Here is a 23,329-nt window from a genome sequence, read left to right as displayed (position 1 = left end):
CTGCATTTGCTAAAAATCATTTAGAGCTTTAGATTGTTTTCCTTTACTAATGTAGATGTGACTTTGCTTCATTATAACATTTTTCTTGTACATATTGTCAATAAAATTATTAAAAAAGGTCTAATATCTTGGTAAAATATTTCCCACTTTCTGATAATTAAAATGGCTTTTTCCCTGTGTTAGTTTTCTAAGGTCTAATAAGATCTGTTTTACCAGCAAAACATTTCCCACACCCCTAACATGGTTTTTCCACTATGTGAGTTTTCTGATGTGCAGCAAGATTTGATTCATCTTTAAACAATTTCCCACAATCTGAACATGGAAATGGCTTTTCACCTGTATGCATTCTCTGATGTCTAACAGCACTACGTTTCAAATGAAAACATTTCCCACATTCTGTACATGAAAATGGCTTCTCCCCTGTGTATTTTTTCTGATGCCCAACAAGACTATGTTTCCAATTAAAACATTTCCCACATTCTGTACATGAAAATGGCTTCTCCCCTGTGTGAATTATCTGGTGTGTAACAAGATTATATTTCCAATTAAAACATTTCCCACAGTCTGAACATGAAAATGGCTTCTCTCCCATGGTAATTTCCTGTTCTGTAACAAGTTTGGATTTCTCGCTAGGTTTCCTAGATTCTGAACTTGAAAATGCTTAATCATCAGTGTGAATTCTCTGATGTTTATCAAGTTTGGATTTCTTATTATAACATTTCCCGCAGTCTGAACATGAAAATGGCTTCTCTGCCGTGTTAATTTCCTGATCTGTAACAAGTTTGGATTTCTCACTAGGTTTCCCACATTCTGAACTTGAAAATAGCTTCTCTTCTGTGTGAATTATCTGATGTGTAACAAGTTTGGATTTCTCGCTAGGTTTCCCACATTCTGAATTTGAAAATGCTTTATCACCTGTGTGAATTCTCTGATGTGTATCAAGTGTGGATTTCTTATTATAACATTTACCGCAGTCTGAACATGAAAAGGGCTTTTCTCCAGTTTTTATTTCCTGGTCTGTAACAAGTTTGGATTTCTTGCTAGGTTTCCCACATTCTGAACTTGAAAATGCTTTATCACCAGTATGAATTCTCTGATGTGCAACAAGACTATGTTTCCAATTAAAACATTTCCCGCATTCTGAACACGCAAATGGCTTCTCACCTGTGTGATTTCTCTGATGTGCAACAAGATTTATTTTCCGATTAAAACATTTCCCACATTCTGTACATGAAAATGGCTTCTCCCCTGTGTGATTTCTCTGATGTGCAACAAGATTTCTTTTCCGATTAAAACATTTCCCACATTCTGGACATGAAAATGGCTTCTCCCCTGTGTGAATTCTCTGGTGTGTAACAAGATTATATTTCCAATTAAAACATTTCCCACAGTCTGAACATGAAAATGGCTTCTCTCCTATGGTAATTTCCTGCTCTGTAACAAGTTTGGATTTCTCGCTAGGTTTCCTAGATTCTGAACTTGAAAATGTTTTATCATCTGTGTGAATTCTCTGAGGTTTATCAAGTTTGGATTTTTTATTATAACATTTCTCGCAGTCTGAACATGAAAATGGCTTCTCTCCTGTGTTAATTTCCCGACCTGTAACAGGTTTGAATTTATCGCTAGGTTTCCCACATTCTGAACTTGAAAATAGCTTCTCTTCTGCGTGAATTATCTGATGTGTAACAAGTTTGGATTTCTCGCTAGGTTTCCCACATTCTGAATTTGAAAATGCTTTATCATCTGTGTGAATTCTCTGATGTTTATCAAGTTTGGATTTCTTATTATAACATTTCTCACAGTCTAAACAGGAAAATGGCTTCTCTCCCATTTTTATTTCCTGGTCTGTAACAAGTTTGGATTTCTTGCTAGGTTTCCCACATTCTGAACTTGAAAATGCTTTATCACCAGTATGAATTCTCTGATGTGCAACAAGACTATGTTTCCAATTAAAACATTTCCCGCATTCTGAACACGCAAATGGCTTCTCACCTGTGTGATTTCTCTGATGTGCAACAAGATTTCTTTTCCAATTAAAACATTTCCCACATTCTATACATGAAAATGGCTTCTCCCCTGTGTGATTTCTCTGATGTGCAACAAGACTTACTTTCCAATTAAAACATTTCCCACATTCTGTACATGAAAATGGCTTCTCCCCTGTGTGATTTCTCTGATGTGCAACAAGACTTACTTTCCAATTAAAACATTTCCCACATTCTGCACATGAAAATGGCTTCTCCCCTGTGTGATTTCTCTGATGTGCAACAAGACTTCTTTTCCAATTAAAACATTTCCCACATTCTGTACATGAAAATGGCTTCTCCCCTGTGTGATTTCTCTGATGTACAACAAGACTTACTTTCCAATTAAAACATTTCCCACATTCTGAACATGAAAATGGCTTCTTCCTTGTGTGAGTTCTCTGATGTGTATCAAATTTGGATTTATTATTATAAAATTTCCCGCATTCTGAACATGAAAATGGTTTTTCTCCAATGGTAATTTCCTGCTCTGTAACAAATTTGGATTTCTCGCTATGTTTTCCACATTCTGAACTTGAAAATGCTTTATCATCTGTGTGAGTTCTCTGATGTTTATCAAGTTTGGATTTCTTATTAAAACATTTCCCGCAGTCTAAACATGAAAAGGGCTTCTCTCCTGTGTTAATTTCCTGATCTGTAACAGGTTTGAATTTATCGCTAGGTTTCCCACATTCTGAACTTGAAAACAGCTTCTCTTCTGTGTGAATTCTCTGATGTGTAACAAGTTTGGATTTCTTATTATAACATTTACCGCAGTCTAAACACGAAAATGGCTTTTCACTCGTATTAATTTCCTGATCTGTAACAAGTTTGGATTTCTCGCTAGGTTTCCCGCATTCTGAAATTGAAAATGCATTATCATCTGTGTGAATTCTCTGATGTGTAATAAGATTTGTTTTCCGCTCAAAACATTTCCCACATTCTGTACAGGAAAATGGTTTCTTCCCTGTGTTAATTTCCTGATCTGTAAGAAGTTTGGATTTCTCGCTAGGTTTCTCACATTCTGAACTTGAAAATGCTTTATCATCTGTGTGAATTCTCTGATGTTTATCAAGTTTGGATTTCTTATTATAACATTTTCCACAGTCTAAACATGAAAATGGCTTCTCTCCTGTGTTAATTTCCCGATCTGTAACAGGTTTGAATTTATCGCTAGGTTTCCCACATTCTGAATTTAAAAATGGCTTCTCTTCTGTGTGAATTCTCTGATGTGTAACAAGTTTGGATTTCTTATTATAACATTTACCGCAGTCTAAACATGAAAATGGCTTTTCACTCGAGTTAATCTCCTGATCTGTAACAAGTTTGGATTTCTTGCTAGGTTTCCCACATTCTGAAATTGAAAATGCATTATCATCTGTGTGAATTCTCTGATGTGTAACAAGATTTGTTTTCCGCTCAAAACATTTCCCACATTCTATACAGGAAAATGGCTTCTCCCCTGTGTGAATTCGCTGATGTGTATCAAGTTTAGATTTCTTATTATAACATTTCCCACAGTCTGAACATGAAAATGGCTTCTCAGCCGTGTTAATTTCCTGGTCTATAACAAGTTTGGATTCCTCGCTAGGTTTCTCACATTCTAAGCTTGAAAATGCTTTATCACCTGTGTGAATTCTCTGATGTGTATCAAGTTTGTATTTCTTATTATAACATTTCCCGCAGTCTGAACATAAATATGGTTTCTGTCCAGTTTTAATTTCCAGATCTGTAATAAGTTTGGATTTTTCGCTAGGTTTCCCACATTCTGAACTTAAAAATGCTTTCCCATCTGTGTGAAGTCTCTGATGTTTCTCAAGTTTGGATTTATTATTATAACATTTCCCACAGTCTGAACATGAAAATGGCTTCTCTCCAGTGTTTACTTCCTGATTTGTAACAACTTTGGATTTCTTGATAGGGTTTCCACATTCTGAATTTGAAAATGCTTTATCTCTTGTGTGAATTCTTTGATGTGTAACAAGATTTGTTTTCCACTCAAAACATTTCCCACATTCTCTACATGAAAATGGCTTCTCTCTTCTGCTACTTTCCAGATCTGTAACAAGTTTAGATTTTTGGCTAGGTTTCCCACATTCTGAACTTAAAAATGCTTTCCCATCTGTGTGAAGTCTCTGATGTTTATCAAGTTTGGATTTATTATTATAACATTTCCCGCAGTCTGAACATGAAAATGGCTTCTCTCCCATGTTAATTTCTTGATCTGTAACAGGTTTGGGTTTCTCACTAGGTTTCCCACATTCTGAACTTGAAAATGCTTTATCATCTGTGTGAATTCTCTGATGTGTATCAAGTTTGGATTTTTTATTATAACATTTCCCACAGTCTGAACATGAATATGGCTTCTCTTCAGTGTTTATTTCCTGATCTGTAACAACTTTGGATTTCTTGCTAGGCTTTCCACATTCTGAACTTGAAAATGCTTTATCTCTTGTGTGAATTCTTTGATGTGTAACAAGATTTGTTTTCCACTCAAAACATTTCCCACATTCTCTACATGAAAATGGCTTCTCTCTTCTGTTACTTTCCGGATCTGTAACAAGTTTAGATTTTTGGCTAGGTTTCCCACATTCTGAACTTGAAAATGCTTTATCATCTGTGTGAACTATCTGATGTGTAACAAGTTTTGATTTCTTATTATAGCATTTACCCCAGGCTGAACATGAAAATGATTCCTCTCCCGTATTAATTCCCTGATCTGTAGCAGGTTTGGATTTCTCGCTAGACTTCTCACATTCTGAACTTGAAAATGGTTTATCCCCTATGTGAATTCTCTGACGTTTACAAAGTTTGGATTTCTTGTTATAACGTTTATCACAGTCTGAACAGGAAAATGGCATCTCTTTCGTGTTAATTCCCCGATCTATAACAAGTTTGGATTTCTTGCTTTCTTCGCCACATTCTGAACTTGAAAATGGTATATCCCCTGTGTGAATACTGTGATGTGTAATAATATTTTTTTTTAGATTAAAACATTTCCCAGATTCTGTACATGAATATTGATTTTCCCTTGTGTTTTTTATCTGTTCTACGGGTAAAACTGAACATGAACATGGTTTCTCCTCTATATGAGTAATTTGATGTTCAGCAACCATAATTTGACTTTTGTCTTGCATATTGGTCTTCGCTGAAGAACAAGAAAAGACCTGTTGAGCAGATGACAGATTTTTTCTGAGAAGTGCTTGAGATGTATCTGGGATAATGACATGTTCTTCACATGTATTTGTGATACCATGTTCATCTGTAGAAGAATCTGAAAATATCAGATGCCCCTCTGAGTTTCTCGTACAGTCATCTGCCAAGAATAAAACCTATTTTATTATTTTCAAATAACATTGCATTGAAATTATGTTAAAATTTATATTATATACTTTATAACATTTCCATACAAATTGCAATGAACTTTAATTATCAACTGACACAGACAGTAGTCCATAAAGATAGGACTAATAGATTATGATATGTTACCAGTTTGTGCTCTTTCAATTGTTTCCTTCTCTCTTAAACCCATCTTCTCCATATGTTAAAGGGAATCTGTCAGCAAGATTTTACTAAGTAAACTACAGGCATTGTCAAGTTGGGGCTGTTGCACTAATTAAAATGATACCTGAGGTGAAGAAATCCATCTCGTGGTTCTTGTGTGATCAGTGTTTGCAGTTTTGAGTTTATGATATACTTGTGCTTCAGGGCGGGACTGGAGGCAGGGTCTTTCCTTGGTGCTCTAGTCCAGATCAGCAAAAAAAAGACCTGCCCACAGGCATGCCCTGAAGCACAAGTATGTTCCTCATCATAGAAACAGCCAGACAAATAGACAGGCGGACACAGTGTCACGGGTGTGTCAGATGTGACAGACAGTCGCTCTGCAGCTGGCAGCAGAAGGTCACTTCATTTGGCGTTGCAGACGCCTTCTTAAATCCTTCTCACTTTAGAACCCAGCGGCTACCTCCCTTCTGCTCTGATTGACACCCTGGCCTGGGTGTTTAAATACTTTCAGTTGCTGCAGGGAGGTGCCAGTGATATTCACATATTCCCTTGTGGAGTTATAGCTGTCAGCTTACTTCCTCTCTGGTGCTTTGGAGGACGTTTGGTGTAATCTCTCTGAAGCCTGCTCAAGCTAAGTGTCTCCCCCTGTGATTGTCTCCCTTAAAGGGGTTGTCCGGTCAAAAGTGATGAGTCTGCAGTCACTCTGTGTGACTGTAAACTTATGAATCCTCCTAGCGCAGGCACTGTGCGCTGCGGTGATTCGCCGGTATGAGACCTGGTACAGAAGGGTATGTATGTGTTATACATACCCCTGGCCAGTGGGCGCAGCCTCGCTCTCCATACACTTGTATTGAGCGAGACCACGCCTTGTAGTCGGACGTACCCAATCCTGCAATCCAATCCCGGAGGCTGCCATGTCTTTGGTTATACATGTTGATAGACGCCTTCGAGATAGGTGGGTAAGATCACCTTCTCTGGGGTTATGTCCCTCGGCTGGGGTGGCTGTCTGGAGGTGATCCACTACTGGGGGAGGTGGAGGAACCCATGCAGTTAGGGGGAGCCTCTGCTTCGTACATTTCCCCAGAGATTCGCAAAAAAAAGATGTGTTTTTTTGTGAAAAAAGGGACATTTTATTATGGCCTGTCCTTTGATGCCTAAGCAAAAGGAGACTCGGTTAACCCTTGGTAGTCTGGAGTTGGATAAGGAAGGGGTGCATTTATCATCACCCTGCAGTTCTCGGTTTATCCTGACAGCAGAGGTGGTGCTAGAGACCAAAACCGAGAACATTTCTGTGTTTGTTGTCAGTGGAGCTGGAGTTAGCATGGTTGAATCTGAGTTTGTGAGAACTCATAGTCTTGCTTGCTGTAATTTAGCTAAGCCTATTCCCATCTTCGCCATCGACTCAGCGCCACTTGCACAGAAAGCTCTGACACGGATTGTACATAATGTAAGACTGAGGGTGGAGTCGGTTCAATGTGAGATAGTCCCTTGCTATGTCCTGGACGGTCTTCCCACCACAATTGTCTTGGGTCAACCCTGGTTGGTAAAACATAATCCGTTGGTGGATTGGCAAACCAGGTCATTGAGTGGGGAGATTACTGCCATGAGAATTGTTTAGATATTTCCCTTTCTACAGTCTCTATGGAAATCTTGCCTGCATTTCTGTCTGGTTTTGAGGATGTTTTTTTCTGAGAGGGGGTGTCAGGATTTACCTCCTCATCGTGAATATGATTGTTCATTTAACCTGACCCTCGGAGCTAAACTACTAAAGTCCAGACTGTATAATCTTTCTGGCCCTAATAGACAAGCCATGAAGGATTTCAGGATTTCATTGCAGAAAGTCTGGAAAAGGGACATATCAGACCCTCATCTTCGCCCGTGGTGGCAGGGTTCTTATTCGTGAAGAAAAAAGATCACAGACTACATCCCGGTTTAGATTTCCGGGAAGTAAATCAAAAAAACATCCGCGAGCCATGCCCTCTTCCTCCGATTCCAGATTTGTTCAGCCAGGTTGTGGGAGCTAAGGTATTCTCCAAGTTGGATTTAAGGGGAGCCTATAATCTGGTTAGAATCAGAGAAGGGGATGAATGGAAAACAGCGTTCAATACCACTGAAGGGCATTTCGAGAGTCTGGTTATGCCTTTCGGTCTGACAAATTGTCATAAAAATATTAATAAAATATTAAAATTTTCTCCCAAACTTCCCTCCTTCCCTATACCATTTGTCACAAGAGAAGAGCTGACAATCTAAAGAGTGATTTCTCTGCAAATTAGCCCACACAGTAGAGGTGGCTACTAGGCAGATGGCAGTACAAAGAGAGGTGGCAAATCCAATTAACACGCGAGTGTGTTTTCCACTGGCACTGGCTTGCGACAAATTTACACGTAGATGAGATTTAGTCAGGAGCTTCAAAGGAACTCTGTCACACTACTCACAATAGCCAGCTGCAAACTAGAGACGTTTAGGCACCGACACGAAATGTGGAATATTGGAAGTTCCATAATTCTGATAATAATGGGACCCATATTTTTAGTGGCAGGGTCAGCCAAGGAACAGTATGCATAATTTTCTGTACCAGAATAACAGACCGCAGCTCTGCCATGTCCATGTATGGTCTCTAAAAAAGGTAAATTCATACTGGAAAATATGGCGTCGCTTGCACGCTTCTGCGGTAAACCAGCGATAAGTTATCCCAGAAGTTATAGATTCTAATAAAAATATGAAGACTGGAGCCCCGCCCAGCCAGGGTGGTTTAGACTTTATAAGCAACGGATCTCGTTTGATAACAGTCAAATCAATAAGTGGGGCGCCCCCCTTCAGCTATACTGAATCGTCTCTGCGAACTTTATGGTAAGTTTCTTCTTTAATCCTATTTATTTTGTGTAACTGTATATTCTGTACTGTATTGTCCCCTGTTGTAAAATCTTTAGGAAAAATATACAAACACTGCCTCCTTTTTGGATTAAATATAAAATTTAATAGTCCTGTTTCTTTTGCTCTGTAATCACTCCCTCCCCTGAACCATATACGCTACCAGAACGCAGGCGTCCGACCAGGCCTGTATTATATTTCAAACTCGGTCAGTGGTGGCAGCGAATAAAAATAATTGGGCTATCGTGAAGCTGGCAATAACCGTACGGGGGCGTATACACATATTCCATGCGTTGGAATCCAGAGGGGTATACGCCATACGCTTTCTGCTCGCTTGCTGGTAGCTACGCAGTGACTAATCGGGTTCGAGTGCGCACGAATCCCTGCTCAATCCTGTGACATCCTGACAGAGTGACGGCAGCGGTGGGATAATGTGTGATCTCCCCAGTGTCGTCCCTGTCAAAGTGACGGCAGTGGTAGGATATTGTACGATCTCCCCGATGTCGTCGCTGGCGCCACTGACACCAATGCACCTGCAGTGTTCCAGCATTTCATTAAAGGGAATCTGTCACCACTTTGGAGTTATCAGACCTCTAGTATGAGCATACAGGGTATAGAAAAGTAAATCTATACATACCTGTATGGCCCATAGTAGAGGTTTGATTGAAGAGTAGTTTTATCTTCTTGGTTTTTCACAGGCTTGACGTCCCCCGGACGCCAAGTTATCCCCGCCCATCTGTTTGTTATTCCACCAAATCCCCGCCTATGTACACGTTTATCATATTTCCCCCCCTCCCGGCACGTCACAGGGCCCAGGTAAGATACCTATTCAGACTATAAGACGGACCCCCATATTATAAAAAATATTTTTCTTCCTGTTCTCCACCACAACATTGGTCCAGTGCGTCTTAGATAGTCTGAAAAATACGGTAAATATATTTCTAAAGATGCTACTGACATGAAATTTTCACCAGTTGTTGGGAACAATCATCCAATCCAAACTAAGTTATATGTAATAATGAGAAGTGACACAGGGAAAAAGTATTGAACATACTTACTGAAATTTAATTAATACGTCATACAAAAACCTTTGTTGGTGATGACAGCTTTAAGACGCCTACTGTATGAAGAAAGTAGTCGCATGCATTGATCAGGTGTGAGTTTGCTTATTCTTCCACACAAACTCTTCAAATCCTGAAGGTTCTGTATGCCCCTTCTATGAACTTTGAGCTTTCATTCCTTATATAAATTTTCTATTGGATTCAGGTCAGGTGATTGGCTTGGTCATTCTAGCAGGTTTTCTTTCTCTGAAACCAATTGAGTTTCCGTGGCTATGTGTTTGGGATCATTGTCTTTCTGAAATGTTCACCCTCGTTTCAATTTTGGTCTCATCTGATGGACTATATTCTCACAGTATTTCAAAGAATTGCCTAAATGTTGATCAGCAAACTTTAAACATGCTTGATCATGCTTCTTGTTCAGCAATGGAGTCTTGCGTGGTGAGTGTGAATACAGGTCGTGGAGGTTGAGAGCATTACTTTGAAACAATTGTACCTGCTGAATCTAGATCTTTCTGTAGACTTCAACATGTGGTCCTTGGCTCTTGGACAACTCTTGTGAATATTCTTTTCAGTCCTCTGTCTGAAATCTTGCAGGGAGCACCTGGTCGTGGCCGGTTTATGGTGAAATTATGTTATTTCCACTTCCGGATTATGGCCCCAACAGTGCTCACTGGAACCTTTAGTATTTTAGAAATTATTCTGTAACCAATTCCATCAGTGTATTTTAAAACAATAATGTTGCAAAGGTCTTGAGATAGCTCACTGATTTTAGCCATCATGAGATATTTCTTGTGTGGCACCTTGGTAATAAGACACCTTTTTATCGGCCAAAAGTTGAACCAGATGATATCAGTTTTCACTAGGTGACAGGATTGCTATCTAATTACTGATAGATTTCAGCTGATGTCATGACTTTCAATGACTTTTTACATCTATCTTTCTTCATGTGTTCAATATTTTTTCCCATTTCTCATTATTACACATAAATTAATTTATGGAGTTCTATGGTTTGATTTCTTTGACTGTGTGGATTGGATGGGTGGTTACCGACATTTGGTGAAAATTTCATGTTAATAGCATCTTTAGAAACATATTTACTTTGAAAATAGCTGACATGTTCAATACTTATTTCACCCACTGTAAGCCTTGACTTTGTTTTTAAATGGAAATAAGCAGTGAATACAAGAAAAAAGAACAAATCCTTTAGACTTCTTTTTATACGTGATGGAAGCCAACAGAACCAGTTGTGTGACCACCGATTGGTAAACATGTATTATTGAAATATATGATATTTTGGGCCAGCTAATTTATCATGATATTGCATGCAATAGGAGGCAGCTCCTACACCCATCTGCAAAGCATATCTAGAGCTGCACGCAGAGCTAAATAAGGTTGTAGACTGCAAATGTAACTGTCACAGACATCTGAACCCAGCCTTATCAAACTCAATGAGTCCAGCCAGGAGATGTCTGAATACCTTTTTGAGAAAATTAAAACAGTAACCCTGGGGTGGAGACAGGAACACACTTAAAGTGAAGGTGCCATGATTTAAAATTTTGCATTAATAATTACTGATTATTTAATCAATTATTTTTAATACAAAATTAGATGTACCACCAGTTTATTTATTCATTTTTACATTAGCCACTGGGGGCTGCCATTCTTATTTGGGGTGTGTGTAAGAAGCTAAGCAGCACTCTTACACACCTCACTCATGGCAGTCCTGGCCATAAGAGACAGCAGTCGGGTCACTGAACCCATCTCTAACATTAGAGGCCGCTCCTCCTGCCTCAAGCTGCGACCTGGGCACGCCCCCTGGGTGGTCCAGGTCCCAGCCTTGGGAGGGGATTACGGCCATCTTTGTGGAGCCCGCAGTCTAAGCTGTGAGCTGCACATTCCCCCCGTCATCAGAAGCACTGCTCAGTCCGTGCATGCCATGACAGGAGCTGCCAGGGAGAGAAGGCGCCGGGAGTGGAGGTCAGGGTGAGTATCTGCAGTGGGGTCCGGTGATCTCAGCCTGTCACCTGTTATCACTGCTCACAGCTGACATCTTCAGAGCAGACAGACACAGCACTGCGTGGGAGCGTGGAAGGTAAATAGAAGCGTTTATTGGTTGCTTTTTTCTTTGCATTGACTATATGGAAGCATATACCCAGGATGGGAGCATATACCTACCGAGGATGGAGCCATATACCTACCCAGGATGGAGGGGCATATACCTACCGAGGATGGGGGGGCATATACCTACCCAGGATGGAGGGGGCATATACCCAGGATGGGGGGGAATATACCTGGGAGGGGGGCATATACCCAGGATGGGTGACACCATTATACTGTGGTGTACTATATGGGGCCATTATACTGTGGGGCATTATATTGTGGGGCACTATATGGGGCCATTATACTTTGGTGCACTATATGGGGCCATTACACTGTGGGGCACTATGTGGGGCCATTATACAGAGGGCTCAGCAACTCTGATGAGCGGTGTAGTTACTGAGGTTACTGTTCATCACAGCCGCCGGGTCTTGCGAAGCGCAACAGGACCCAGGGTGGCTAATGCTACAGCCTATGGAGCGTCGTTCTCTGAACAAAGCTCCATATCCTTTGGACGTCGGATTTGGGGATAGTCGTGGGAGCGCCATGGACTACGTCGGACCTGTTTGTTTTTGGTTTTTTTTCAAAAATAAATTGATGAATCAGGGAAAGATTCGGGGAGTCTATTCAAATAACATTTATTTTTCTGTTTTTTTAGTGGGTTAGTAGTGGGGGTGTCTGATGGACCCCTCTCCATTACTAACCACAGGGCTTGGTGCCAGATGTGAATTTTGACAATTCACAGCTGTCATCAACCACAACTACCATTACCCCGATTGCCACCGCACCAAGCAATCGGGAAGGGGCAGGCAAAGAGCGACTAATATGATGCGCCAATTCTAGGGCCGCTGCGGGCTGGTACTTTTAGGCTGGGAAGGCCCCAATAACCAGGGACCTTTGCAGACTGATAATATCAGCCCGCAGCTGTCTGCTTTACCTTACCTGTTTACGAAAAATAGGGAGGGACCCCACATGTTTTTTTCATTTATTAGGGTAAACACCCTTTAATGACATATAAAAAGTACAAAAGGGTGCAAGTTTATTATATGTAGTATGTGTTATTGTGAAATTCTATATCTACTGGATATTTATTCTATTACACCCCTGCTCCCTTAGAAGTGGACAGAGCAAGGTTACACATTTCTAGGGGAGCAGTGGTATAGTGTGTGACCTGACTCTGTCCACTTCTACGGGAGTAGTAATATGGTGGATGGAGCATGGGTCACAAATTACACCACTGTTCCCATAGTAGTGGATGGAGTGGTGTCACCAGAAGCGTAGCTAGGGTTTTGGTCTGGGATGGTGAAACTTCTGAGTGGGCCCCGTAGTGTGGCTGTGTTCACACTGTGCGGTAATGAGGCAGTGACCCAAGGAAAGTTCAACTTAAGCGTCTTTATCTGCAAAAACTCAAATGCAAAAGATGTCCTTCGGATCGGAGCCGGGTGATCCAAACAGTCCGTGCAAACCCGTTGCCGTGAAAGACGGCCACGCCGTTTCACTCTGAGGTGTGCCAGTTACATTGCCTTCACAAGCCTGTGTTGTGCCTTCACCCAGGCTTGCAGTGCACAGAGCTTCCTGCTCTGCAGCTTGCAAACAAACCACTGACACACCCAAACCTTTGCTGCAGGTTTTTAAATAAAACCTGTGGACATGAGCCACTTGTAAGACCCGGCTGTAGGGAGTGATCCGCCCCACTTCCATCCTGTAGATCGCTCCAAAAATAAAAGCCCCTGCCGGGTTTTCTTAATCCGACTTGGTCAAATAGCTTGAATAAGCTCCACTTACTTTTATTTTGCACTGCAACCACAGCGGTGCCTGTGACTGCAATGCACTCCAGTGGGTTCAATAGGCCTCTATGCGCATCCTGGGGGATACATACCAAACCTCGTATATGATCCCCTCTCACTGCCTCACATACCCCCCCCCTCTGTTCAAACTTGTAGGGTTGAACACCTGTCACCATACAGGGTGCCCGTGACAGGGCATCTGCATTTCCCTGTGACCTCTCCGCACAATGTTCTACTGAGAAACTGAAATTTTGCAGTGACAGGAACCATCTGGTGACTCAAGCATTCCTCTCCTTGGCATTTCTCATCCATACCAAGTGAAACTGTCACCCGAGCAAATAATAGCGTAGGGACTCCAAGGTCCACTTAAATAGCCAAGCACTCGTTCTCCGCTACGCTATAATTTTTCTCTGCCAGGGTAAGTTTCCTACTCAAGTAGGTAACCGGATGTTCTTCTACGTTCGCCTCCTGTGACAGCACCGCTCCTAGGCCACCCTCCGAGGAATCTGTTAGCACTATAAAGCCTTTCTTGAAGTTGGGGCTGGTGAGGACCGGCTGTCCGCATAAAGCCAACTTCATGGATTGGAACGCTTCCTGCCCTGTTGATTCCACTGAACCATGACAGACTTCTTTCCCTTTAAGAAATTGGTCAGGAGTGCCGATCCAGCAAAATTAGGTATAAACCGTCGGTAATACCCAATGATGCCGAGGAATACTCTTACCTGTCTAGTAGTAAGAGACCGGGGCCAGTTTTGAATGGCCTCGATCTTGTTTATTTGGGGTTTAATAACCCCACGGCCAATCACGTACCCCAAGTACCGAGCTTCCTTGAGACCCGCACATTTTTTTGGGTTCACCATTAATACCGCGGCTCTGAGTTAATCCACCGCTGCTTGTACCTGGGACAAGTGGGTATGCCAGTCGGTACTAAAGAAGATAATATCATCCAAATACGCTGATGCATATTTTTGATAAGGCTCTAACACTATGTCCATCAACCTCTGGAACGTAGCCGGAGCACCATGTAATCCAACAGGCAAGACGACATCGTGAAAGAGACCCTCCGGCATTATAAAGGCTGTCTTTTCTTTCGCCGACTCTGTCAGATGCGCCTGCCAGTAACCCTTGGTCAGATCAAGCGTGGAGAAGTACTGGGCTTGCCACAGTCTCTCGATCAGCTCATCCACCCAGGGCATCACATAAAGGTCAAAAATTGACACCTCATTCGATTTTCAGAAATCGTTACAAAATCGTAACGATCCGTCCGGCTTCAGAATCAGCACAATGGCGCTAGCACACTCACTCTTGGACTCTTCGATGACTCCCAACTGGAGCATTTGTTTTACCTCACCTGCGATGGCTTGCCTCCGGCATACGGTATGGTTTCATTCGTACCCTTACCCGAGTGTCGGTGACAATGTCATGTCGGATCACAGATGTAAGGCCAGGCAGCTCTGAGAATATGTCAGTATTCTGCCGCATCAACTTCTGAGCCTTCTGTCGCTGCTGTTTCGTGAGAGCGTCGCTTATCTTTACCTCTCCCCCGGCCTCCTCCTGAGCCGGTGTCGGAGGGTCCACAGACGATTTGACCGGAGTCGCCTCCGTAATCATAAATTCTCAGTCTTTCCAGACTTTAAGCAGATTGATGTGATATACGCTGCTCAAAAAAATAAAGGGAACACTCAAATAACACATCCTAGATCTGAATGAATGAAATATTCTCATTGAATACTTTGTTCTGTACAAAGTTGAATGTGCTGACAACAAAATCACACAAAAATCATCAATGTAAATCAAATTTATTAACCAATGGAGGCCTGGATTTGTAGTCATCCCCAAAATTAAAGTGGAAAAACACACTACAGGCTGATCCAACTTTGATGTAATGTCCTTAAAACAAGTCAAAATGAGGCTCAGTATTGTGTGTGGCCTCCACGTGCCTGTATGACCTCCCTACAATGCCTGGGCATGCTCCTGATGAGGTTGCAGATGGTCTCCTGTGGGATCTCGTCACAGACCTGGACTAAAGCCTCCGCCAACTCCTGGACAGTCTGTGGTGCAACATAACGTTGGTGGATGGAGCGAGACATGATGTCCCAGATGTGCTCAATCGGATTTAGGTCTGGGGAACGGGTGGGCTAGTCCATAGCTTCAATCCTTCATCTTGCAGGAACTGCTGACACACTCCAGCCACATGAGGTCTGGCATTGTCCTGCATTAGGAGGAACCCTGGGCCAATCGCACCAGCATATGGTCTCACAAGGGGTCTGAGGATCTCATCTCGGTACCTAATGGCAGTCAGGCTACCTCTGGCGAGCACATGGAGGGCTGTGCGGCCCTCCAAAGAAATGCCACCCCACACCATTACTGACCCACTGCCAAACCGGTCATGCTGAAGGATGTTGCAGGCAGCAGATCGCTCTCCACTGCGTCTCCAGACTCTGTCACATGTGCTCAGTGTGAACCTGTTTTCATCTGTGAAGAGCACAGGGCGCCAGTAGCGACTTTGCCAATCCTGGTGTTCTGTGGCAAATGCCAAGCGTCGTGCACGGTGTTGGGCTGTGAGCACAACCACCATCTGTGGACCTCGGGCCCTCATACCACCCTCATGAAGTCGGTTTCTAACTGATTGTGCAGACATATGCACATTTGTGGCCAGCTGGAGGTCATTTTGCAGGGCTCTGGCAGTGCTCCTCCTTGAACAAAGGCGGAGGTAGCAGTCCTGGGGCTAGGTTGTTGCCCTCCTACGGCCCCCTCCACGTCTCCTGGTGTACTGGCCTGACTCCTGGTAGCGCCTCCAGCCTCTGGACACTACGCTGACAGACACAGCAAACCTTCTTGCCACAGCTCGCATTGATGTGCCATCCTGGATGAGCTGCACTACCTGAGCAACTTCTGTGGGTTGTAGAGTCCGTCTCATGCTACCACAAGTGTGAAAGCACAACCAACATTCAAAAGTGACCAAAATATCAGCCAGAAAGCAATGGTACTGAGATGTGGTCTGTGGTCCCCACCTGCAGAACCACTCCTTGTCTTGATAATTGCCAATAATTTCCATCTATTGTCTATTCCATTTGCACAACAGCATGTGAAATTGATTGTCAATCAGTGTTGCTTCCTAAGTGGACAGTTTGATTTCACAGAACTTTGATTTACTTGGAGTTATATTCTGTTAAGTGTTCCCTTTATTTTTTTGAGCAGTGTATTTGTTTGGGTTTCCTCTTCTTGGATTGGTATACTCTGTAATTTAACTCCCCCACCTTTTCCCTGATTTCATATGGCTCTTGCCACTTGGCCATGAGCTTACTCTCTGCGGTGGGCACTAATATTAATACCTGATCCACTTCTTTAAAGGACCTGACCGTGGCCTTTCTATTATATGCTCGACTCTGTGCAGCCTGTGCATAAAGGAGGTGTTCTTTTACTATAGGCATGAACGCCGCGATTCGGTCCTGCATACTTGCCACATGTTCTATTATACTCTTATGCGGCGTAGGCTCCTGTTCCCACGTCTTTTTGGCTACATTCAGCAGACCCCTAGGATGCCTGCCGTACAATAGCTCAAAGGGTGAGAACCCCGTGGAAATCTGTGGTATCTCGCGGACTATAAACATTAAATAGGGCAGTAACATGTCTCAACCCCTCCAATCCTTGGCTACCACTTTTTTCAACATAGACTCAAGAGTTTTGTTAAATCTCTCAACTAATCCATCGGTCTGTGGGTGGTACACAGACGTGCGTAACTGCTTTATTTTAAGCAGTTTGCACAGTTCTTTTGTCACCTTGGACATAAAGGGAGTCCCCTGATCTGTAAGGATCTCCTTAGGTAGTCCAAGGAGACAGAACATGGCAAACAGCTCCCGGCAATAAGTTTAGCGGAGGTGTGGCGAAGCGGAATGACATCCGGGTAACGGGTAGCATAGTCTACGAAAACAAGTATGTACTGGTGGCCACGAGCTGACTTTGCAATGGGCCCCATCAGATCCAACACAATCCGTTCAAATGGTACCTCTATGATAGGCAGAGGAACCAATGGACTAGGAAAGCTGGCGGTGCGTGTGGTCAGCTGATATTCCGGGCAAGATTCACAAAACCTATGTACCTCATCGTATATCCCGGGCCAAAAGAATCGCTGCAAGATACGTTCTTTAGTATTTTTAACCCCTAGGTGCCCACCCAGCTCGTGTGTGCGAGCCATCTCGAGCACCGCCTGACCATAGGACTTGGGCACTACCGGCTGTTCGACTATTTTATTTTGGATTTTGTCAATCCGGTATAACAATTCCTGGTTGACCCCCCCATACAAGGAAAAACCGCCTCTGCGCCAGGCTGCTGTGCCACCCTATTTATCATTTTCATCTGTTCTCATGCTCAGGCTATAGTGGGATCCTGGAACTGGGCTGTCCCAAAAGTACCAGGGGACACTTCCAGCTCTGCAACTTATTTGGTCTCATCGACCTCTCCTGCCAACACCTCTAGGGGAAACCTATCGGGTTTACACTCTGTTCCTAGGATGGCGATCCCTATGGCATGTATCCCTGACTCGGGATCTTCGGGTTCCACACCCGGACACATCTTTATTCTGGGAGGGGTAATCTTACTCTCCCACAAGGACCAAAATAGGGGTAAATCTCTTCCCAGCACAGTCCCGTAGGGAAGAGTCTTTACCACTCCCACCATGTTTAACCTTTCCACGCGGAGTGGAAAAGGTGACCTCTGCCGTCTGATACTCATGGAGTTCGCCATGTATGCATACAATGCCGACTTTACCCCAGTGGGTTCTATCCCAGAGATCAATTACCCATGGGCTCCCTGAGTCCAAGAGAGCCTCCGCTCGATGTCCATTGACGTGCACCTGGCACAGATGGGATTCACCCGTTGGACTGGCGGGGTAGATGGTCCGAGCATACATAGACAACTGGCATGTGAACCCATAGTCCATGGGTTCAGGAGTCAGGGGGACAGTTGGCAGCTACATGTCCTGGCCCTAGGCATCGCCAGCACCTAATAGCAGTGGCACAGCCAGTCCTCGAGACCAATTTAGGGGAAACTGGTCTCCTGTCTCCCTCACTCCGGGGTACCCCCTCAGTATGGGCATGATTCCGACTGTCCACAGTAGAGGGACGTGACCCCCATCAAGACTCCTGGGCTTGCAGGGGCCGGTGTGCTACCCGCAGTGGGGCAGAGTCCCGTACAAAGTCCTGGGTGGCTGTATACCGCTCGATCAGGCTAACCACCTGGTCTAGGTTACCCGAGTCCCCTTGCCCCACCCAACGCTGTATGGCTGCTGGCAGAGTTTGCACCAGCCGGTCACCCACTACCTTTTCTACCATTTGGGCTGGGCTCAAAGTTTCCGGCTGGAGCCACTTTTTGGCTAACTGTAACAAGTCACATGCCTGAGAACTAGCGGATCGGGACTCCGCAAAGGAAAACTGGTACACACATTGTGCCCGCACATAAGTGTTAACCCCCAGTTGGGCAAGGATCTCACCTTTCAGCTTCCCGTAGTTCAGGGCATCCTCCCGGGTGAAGTCACGCCTTCTGGGCATCTCCCAACAGGAACAGGGCCACCATCTCAGCCCACTCAGAAATTGTCAAGCTCTTTCGCTCCGCTGTGCGTTCAAACAGTGAGGAAAGCTTCCATGTCATCCTCAGGACTTATCTTCCTCAGTGCTGACTTGACTTTGTCTCGGGCATCAGAACGAATCGGGGGTCCACGGTAGGGCCGTCTCTCGCAGGGCTGCAATTTGTGGCAAAATCAGTTCATTAGTTTTCTGCTGCTGTTGATACAGTAGCTGCTGCTCATTGTGCTAGATTTGCAGCTGCTGCTGGGTGAGTGGCAACTGCTTTAATAGCTCCTCCATGTCAGCAGGCCTGAGCTGTAGCTTTGCAGGCTTGATCATGGACATGCAGCTTTTGGGGTATGCGTCAGTTCCTACTGCCCGCATTCTCCACCATATTGTAGTGCAGCAGTGTTCACACTGTGCTGTAATGAGGCCGCGACCCAAGGGAAGTTCAACTTAAACGTATTTGCAAAAACTCACAACTCAAATGCAAAAGATGTCCTCCGGATCGCAGCTGGGTGATCCAAACAGTCCGTGCAAACCCATTGCCATGGGAGACGGCCGTGCTGTTCCCCTCTGAGGTGCGCCAGTTACGTTGCCTTCACAAGCCAGTGTCTTCGGCTGAGAGAAATTATGACATGAGTAATAGGGAACTATTGGCGATCAAATTGGTGTTAGAAGAATGGCGACATTGGTTGGTTACTTTTATTACTGACCATAAGAAACTGTCATATCTCCAGTCAGCTAAACGGCTCAACCCTAGGCAAGCCAGATGGTCCCTGTTTTTTTACTAGGTTCAATTTTGTTGTCACTTTTCGTCCATGGGTCAAAAATGTCAAGGCTGATGCTTTGTCCCAGAGCTTCCCTGGCGGTGGTGACCATGCAAACCCTGTCCCGATATTACAGAAAGGTGTAGTAATTTTGGCACTGTATCCTGAACTGGAGGGTGAGGTGTTGGAGGCTCAGGGGGACGCCCCTGCCTTCTGCCCTTCAGGAAAGTTATGTGTATCATCTAATCTGCACCGCAAAGTAATTAAGGAACATCATAACTTTGTGCTTGCTGGGCATCCAGGTGGTAAGGCAACCGCGGACCTCTTCTCTCGTAGTTTTTGGCTGCCATGGTTTGGAATGTGATTGAACACTTAGCTGCTTGTAGTATTTGAACGCGTTCTAAGGTTTCGCATACCCATCCGTCTGGTACTCTCTTTTCGCTACCTATCCCTAGTAGGCCATGGACACACTTGTCCATGGATTTTATTACTGACCTACCAGTTTCTGCAGGCAAAAACGGTGTTTTTGGTGGTTGTAGATAGGTACAGTAAAATGGTTCACTTTGTCGCATTGCCTGCACTTCCAAATGCCAAGACACTTGTTCGGGCGTTCATAAATGAGATCTTGAAGCTTCACGGGATTCCCTCCGATGTGGTGTCAGATTGGGGGACCCAGTTTGTTTCCAAGTTCTGGAAGGCATTGTGTTCTCGACTGGGGGTGCAGCTGTCCTTTTCCTCTGCCTTCCACCCTCAGTCGAATGGACAGACCGACCGTGTCAATCAGAATTTGGAGACCTACCTCAGGTGTTTCGTCTCTGAAAATCAGGAGAATTGGGCATCTTACCGCTAGCAGAATTTGCCATTAATAATCAGTGTCAAGAGTCCACTGGCAGGTCACCGGTCTTCGGTGCATACGGTTATCACCCACAGTTTGGTACCTTTAGTGGGGGAAGAGCTTCAGGAGTTCCTGAGGAGGAACGGTTTGCTTCATCGCTCTCCTCGGTATGGCAGGGTGTTCTGAGTAATTTAAAGATCATGGGAGACAGGTATAAACGTATGGCTGACAGAAAACACTAGCCAGGTCCGGACATGAATGTGAATGACTTTGTGTGGTTATCTACCAGGAACATAAGATTGAAAGTTCCTTCTTGGAAGCTATAAAATAACTGCCGTCATTAACCCAGCAGCGTTTCGTCTTGAACTTCCTCAGGCCCTTAAGGTCCACAACGTGTTCCATAGGTCCTTACTCAAAAAGTATGTGGAATCTCTTGAGCCCTCACCTCTGCCACCACCCCCAGTAATGGTTGATGGTAATCTGGAGTTCCAGATTATGAGGATTGTAGATTCTTGTCTCCAATTTCGTTCTCAACAATACTTGGTGAACTGGAAAGGCTATGGTCCAGAGGAGAGGATGTGGGTTTCAGGGTCAGAGGTGAACACTCCCAGGTTGGTTCGCTCACTCCTCATGTCTAATCCTGAGAAACCCGGCCCCGAATGTCCGGAGGCCACTCATAGAAGGGGAGTACTGTCACATGTGTGTCAGAAGGTTCAGACAATCGCCCTGCAGTTGGTTGCAGGAGATCGCTATGTTTGGCATTACAGACATCGTGTTTGAGGCTGTCTCTAGGACCCAGCGGTTACCTTCTTCTGGCTAATTAACACCCTGCCTGGGTGTATAAATACCTGCTCTGTTTCAGAGGAAGGTGCCGGTGATGTTCATTACTACTTGTGAAGGCTTTAGGAAGAGCAGTACTTCGTTATCTCTGGAGCTTGAGGATGTGTGCACATTTATTTGGAGTCGTCTACAGCTAAGCAATTTCCCCGTTTGTGCACCCTTGTTGTCTATAGTGTTTAGTGGAGATCGACTAGTGCTCGTCTCCTCCCTGCCATAGCCATACGCCAGGGAAAGACAAGGTGAGGCACGCGTGTGGCGATTGGTGAAGAGCTAATACATGGACGTTAGGGGAGACAGGGTGACACTAGATCAACCTAGGAGGTCTCCACTTCCCCCCTTTCCCTAGAGCCTGGGCTCCCTTTCCCTCTTCCCTTTGTGTTTCACTAAGTCTTTCCCACACCTTGCGTGACAGTGTGCAGGTGTGTGAATAAGTGAATGTATACACGTGGGACATTTCTAGTGATACAATTCAGGCATTAAAAAGCATAAATTATACTAAAAGCGCCACAAAAAATGATTAAAAATGACAAAACACATGTCCCTACTTGTACCTTTCACCCCTGAGATATTTTCTGCTATTAGTTTTTGTTTTTCCCTCCCCTTCTGCCAAGAGCCATAACTTTTTTATTTTTCCAGCCATATAGCCGGATGAGGGCTTGTTTTTCACGGGACGAATTGTATCGGTGCGGTGGAATTGCAAAAAAGTGCAATTCCACAATGATTTTTGGGGTTTTTTATCCACCATGTTCACTATATGGTAAAACTGGCCTGTCATTATGATTCCCCATGTCAGTAAGAGTACACAGATGCCAAACATGTAAAGTTTTTTTTTTATATTTAACCCCTTTACCCCCAAGGGTGGTTTGCACGTTAATGACCAGGCCAATTTTTACAATTCTGACCACTGTCACTTTATGAGGTAATTACTCTGGAACGCTTCAACGGATCCCCCTGATTCTGAGATTGTTGTTTCGTGACATATTGTACTTCATGATTGTGGTAAAATTTCTTCGATATCACTTGCGTTTATTTGTGAAAAAAAACAGAAATTTGGCGAAAATTTAGCAATTTTCAAAATTTTAATTTTTATGCCCTTAAATCAGAGAGATATGTCACACAAAAGAGTTAATAAATAACATTTCCCACATGTCTACTTTACATCAGCACAATTTTGGAACCCAAATTTTTCTTTGTTAGGGAGCTAAAAGGGTTAAAAGTTGACCAGTGATTTCTCATTTTTCCAACAAAATTTACAAAACCATTTTTTTAGGGACCACATCACATTTGAAGTCACTTTGAGAGGTCTTTATGACAGAAAATACCCCAAAGTGACACCATTCTAAAAACTGCACCCCTCAAGGTGCTCAAAACCACATTCAAGAACTTTATTAACCCTTCAGGTGCTCCACAGGAACTTTTGGAATGTGGAAGAAAAAAATGAACATTTAACTTTTTTCACAAAAATGTTACTTTAGACCCATTTTTTTTTTTATTTTCACAGGGGTAACAAGAAAAAATGGACCCCAAAATTTGTTGTGCAATTTCCCCTGGGCACGCAGATACCCCATATGTGGGGAAAAAACACTGTTTGGGCGCACGGCAGGGCTCGGAAGGGAAGGAGCGCTATTTGACTTTTTGATTGTAAAATTTGCTTGAATAATTAGCGGACGCCATGTTGCGTTTGGAGAGCCCCTGATGTGCCTAAACATTGGAGCTCCCCCACAAGTGACCCCATTTTGGAAACTAGACCCCTAGATGCATAGTGAGCACTTGGAACCCCCAGGTGCTTCACAAATTGATTCATAAAAATGAAAAAGTGTTTTTTTTTTTCACTTTTACGAATCAATTTGTGAAGCACTTGGGGGTTCCAAGTGCTCACTATGCATCTGGATAGGTGCCTTGGGGGGTCTAGTTTCCAAAATGGGGTCCCTTGTGGGGGAGCTCCAATGTTTGGGCACAAAGGGACTCTCCAAATG

General features: G+C 43.8%; 1 protein-coding gene across 1 annotated transcript in view; it reads right to left on the bottom strand.

The window, feature by feature from the left end:
• Positions 1-591: 591 nt before the first annotated feature.
• LOC141272101 (uncharacterized) overlaps positions 592-23,329 on the bottom strand; it is a 60,030-nt gene continuing 37,292 nt past the window's right edge. Inside the window, exons 7-9 of the mRNA XM_073682415.1 lie at positions 2,431-5,340; positions 1,832-2,010; positions 592-1,336 (exon numbers count right to left, since the gene is read on the bottom strand). Coding sequence (XP_073538516.1) covers positions 662-1,336; positions 1,832-2,010; positions 2,431-5,340 — 3,764 coding nt within the window. The 3' untranslated portion in view covers positions 592-661. The remainder of the gene's footprint in view (positions 1,337-1,831; positions 2,011-2,430; positions 5,341-23,329) is intronic.

The sequence above is a fragment of the Phyllobates terribilis genome, unplaced genomic scaffold, assembly GCF_046119375.1.
Source record: "Phyllobates terribilis strain yellow unplaced genomic scaffold, ASM4611937v1 Scaffold_5__5_contigs__length_657084704, whole genome shotgun sequence".
Lineage (NCBI taxonomy): Eukaryota > Metazoa > Chordata > Amphibia > Anura > Dendrobatidae > Phyllobates > Phyllobates terribilis.
Note: the sequence above shows the minus strand (reverse complement) of the source record. Positions and strands in the feature narration are given on the sequence as shown.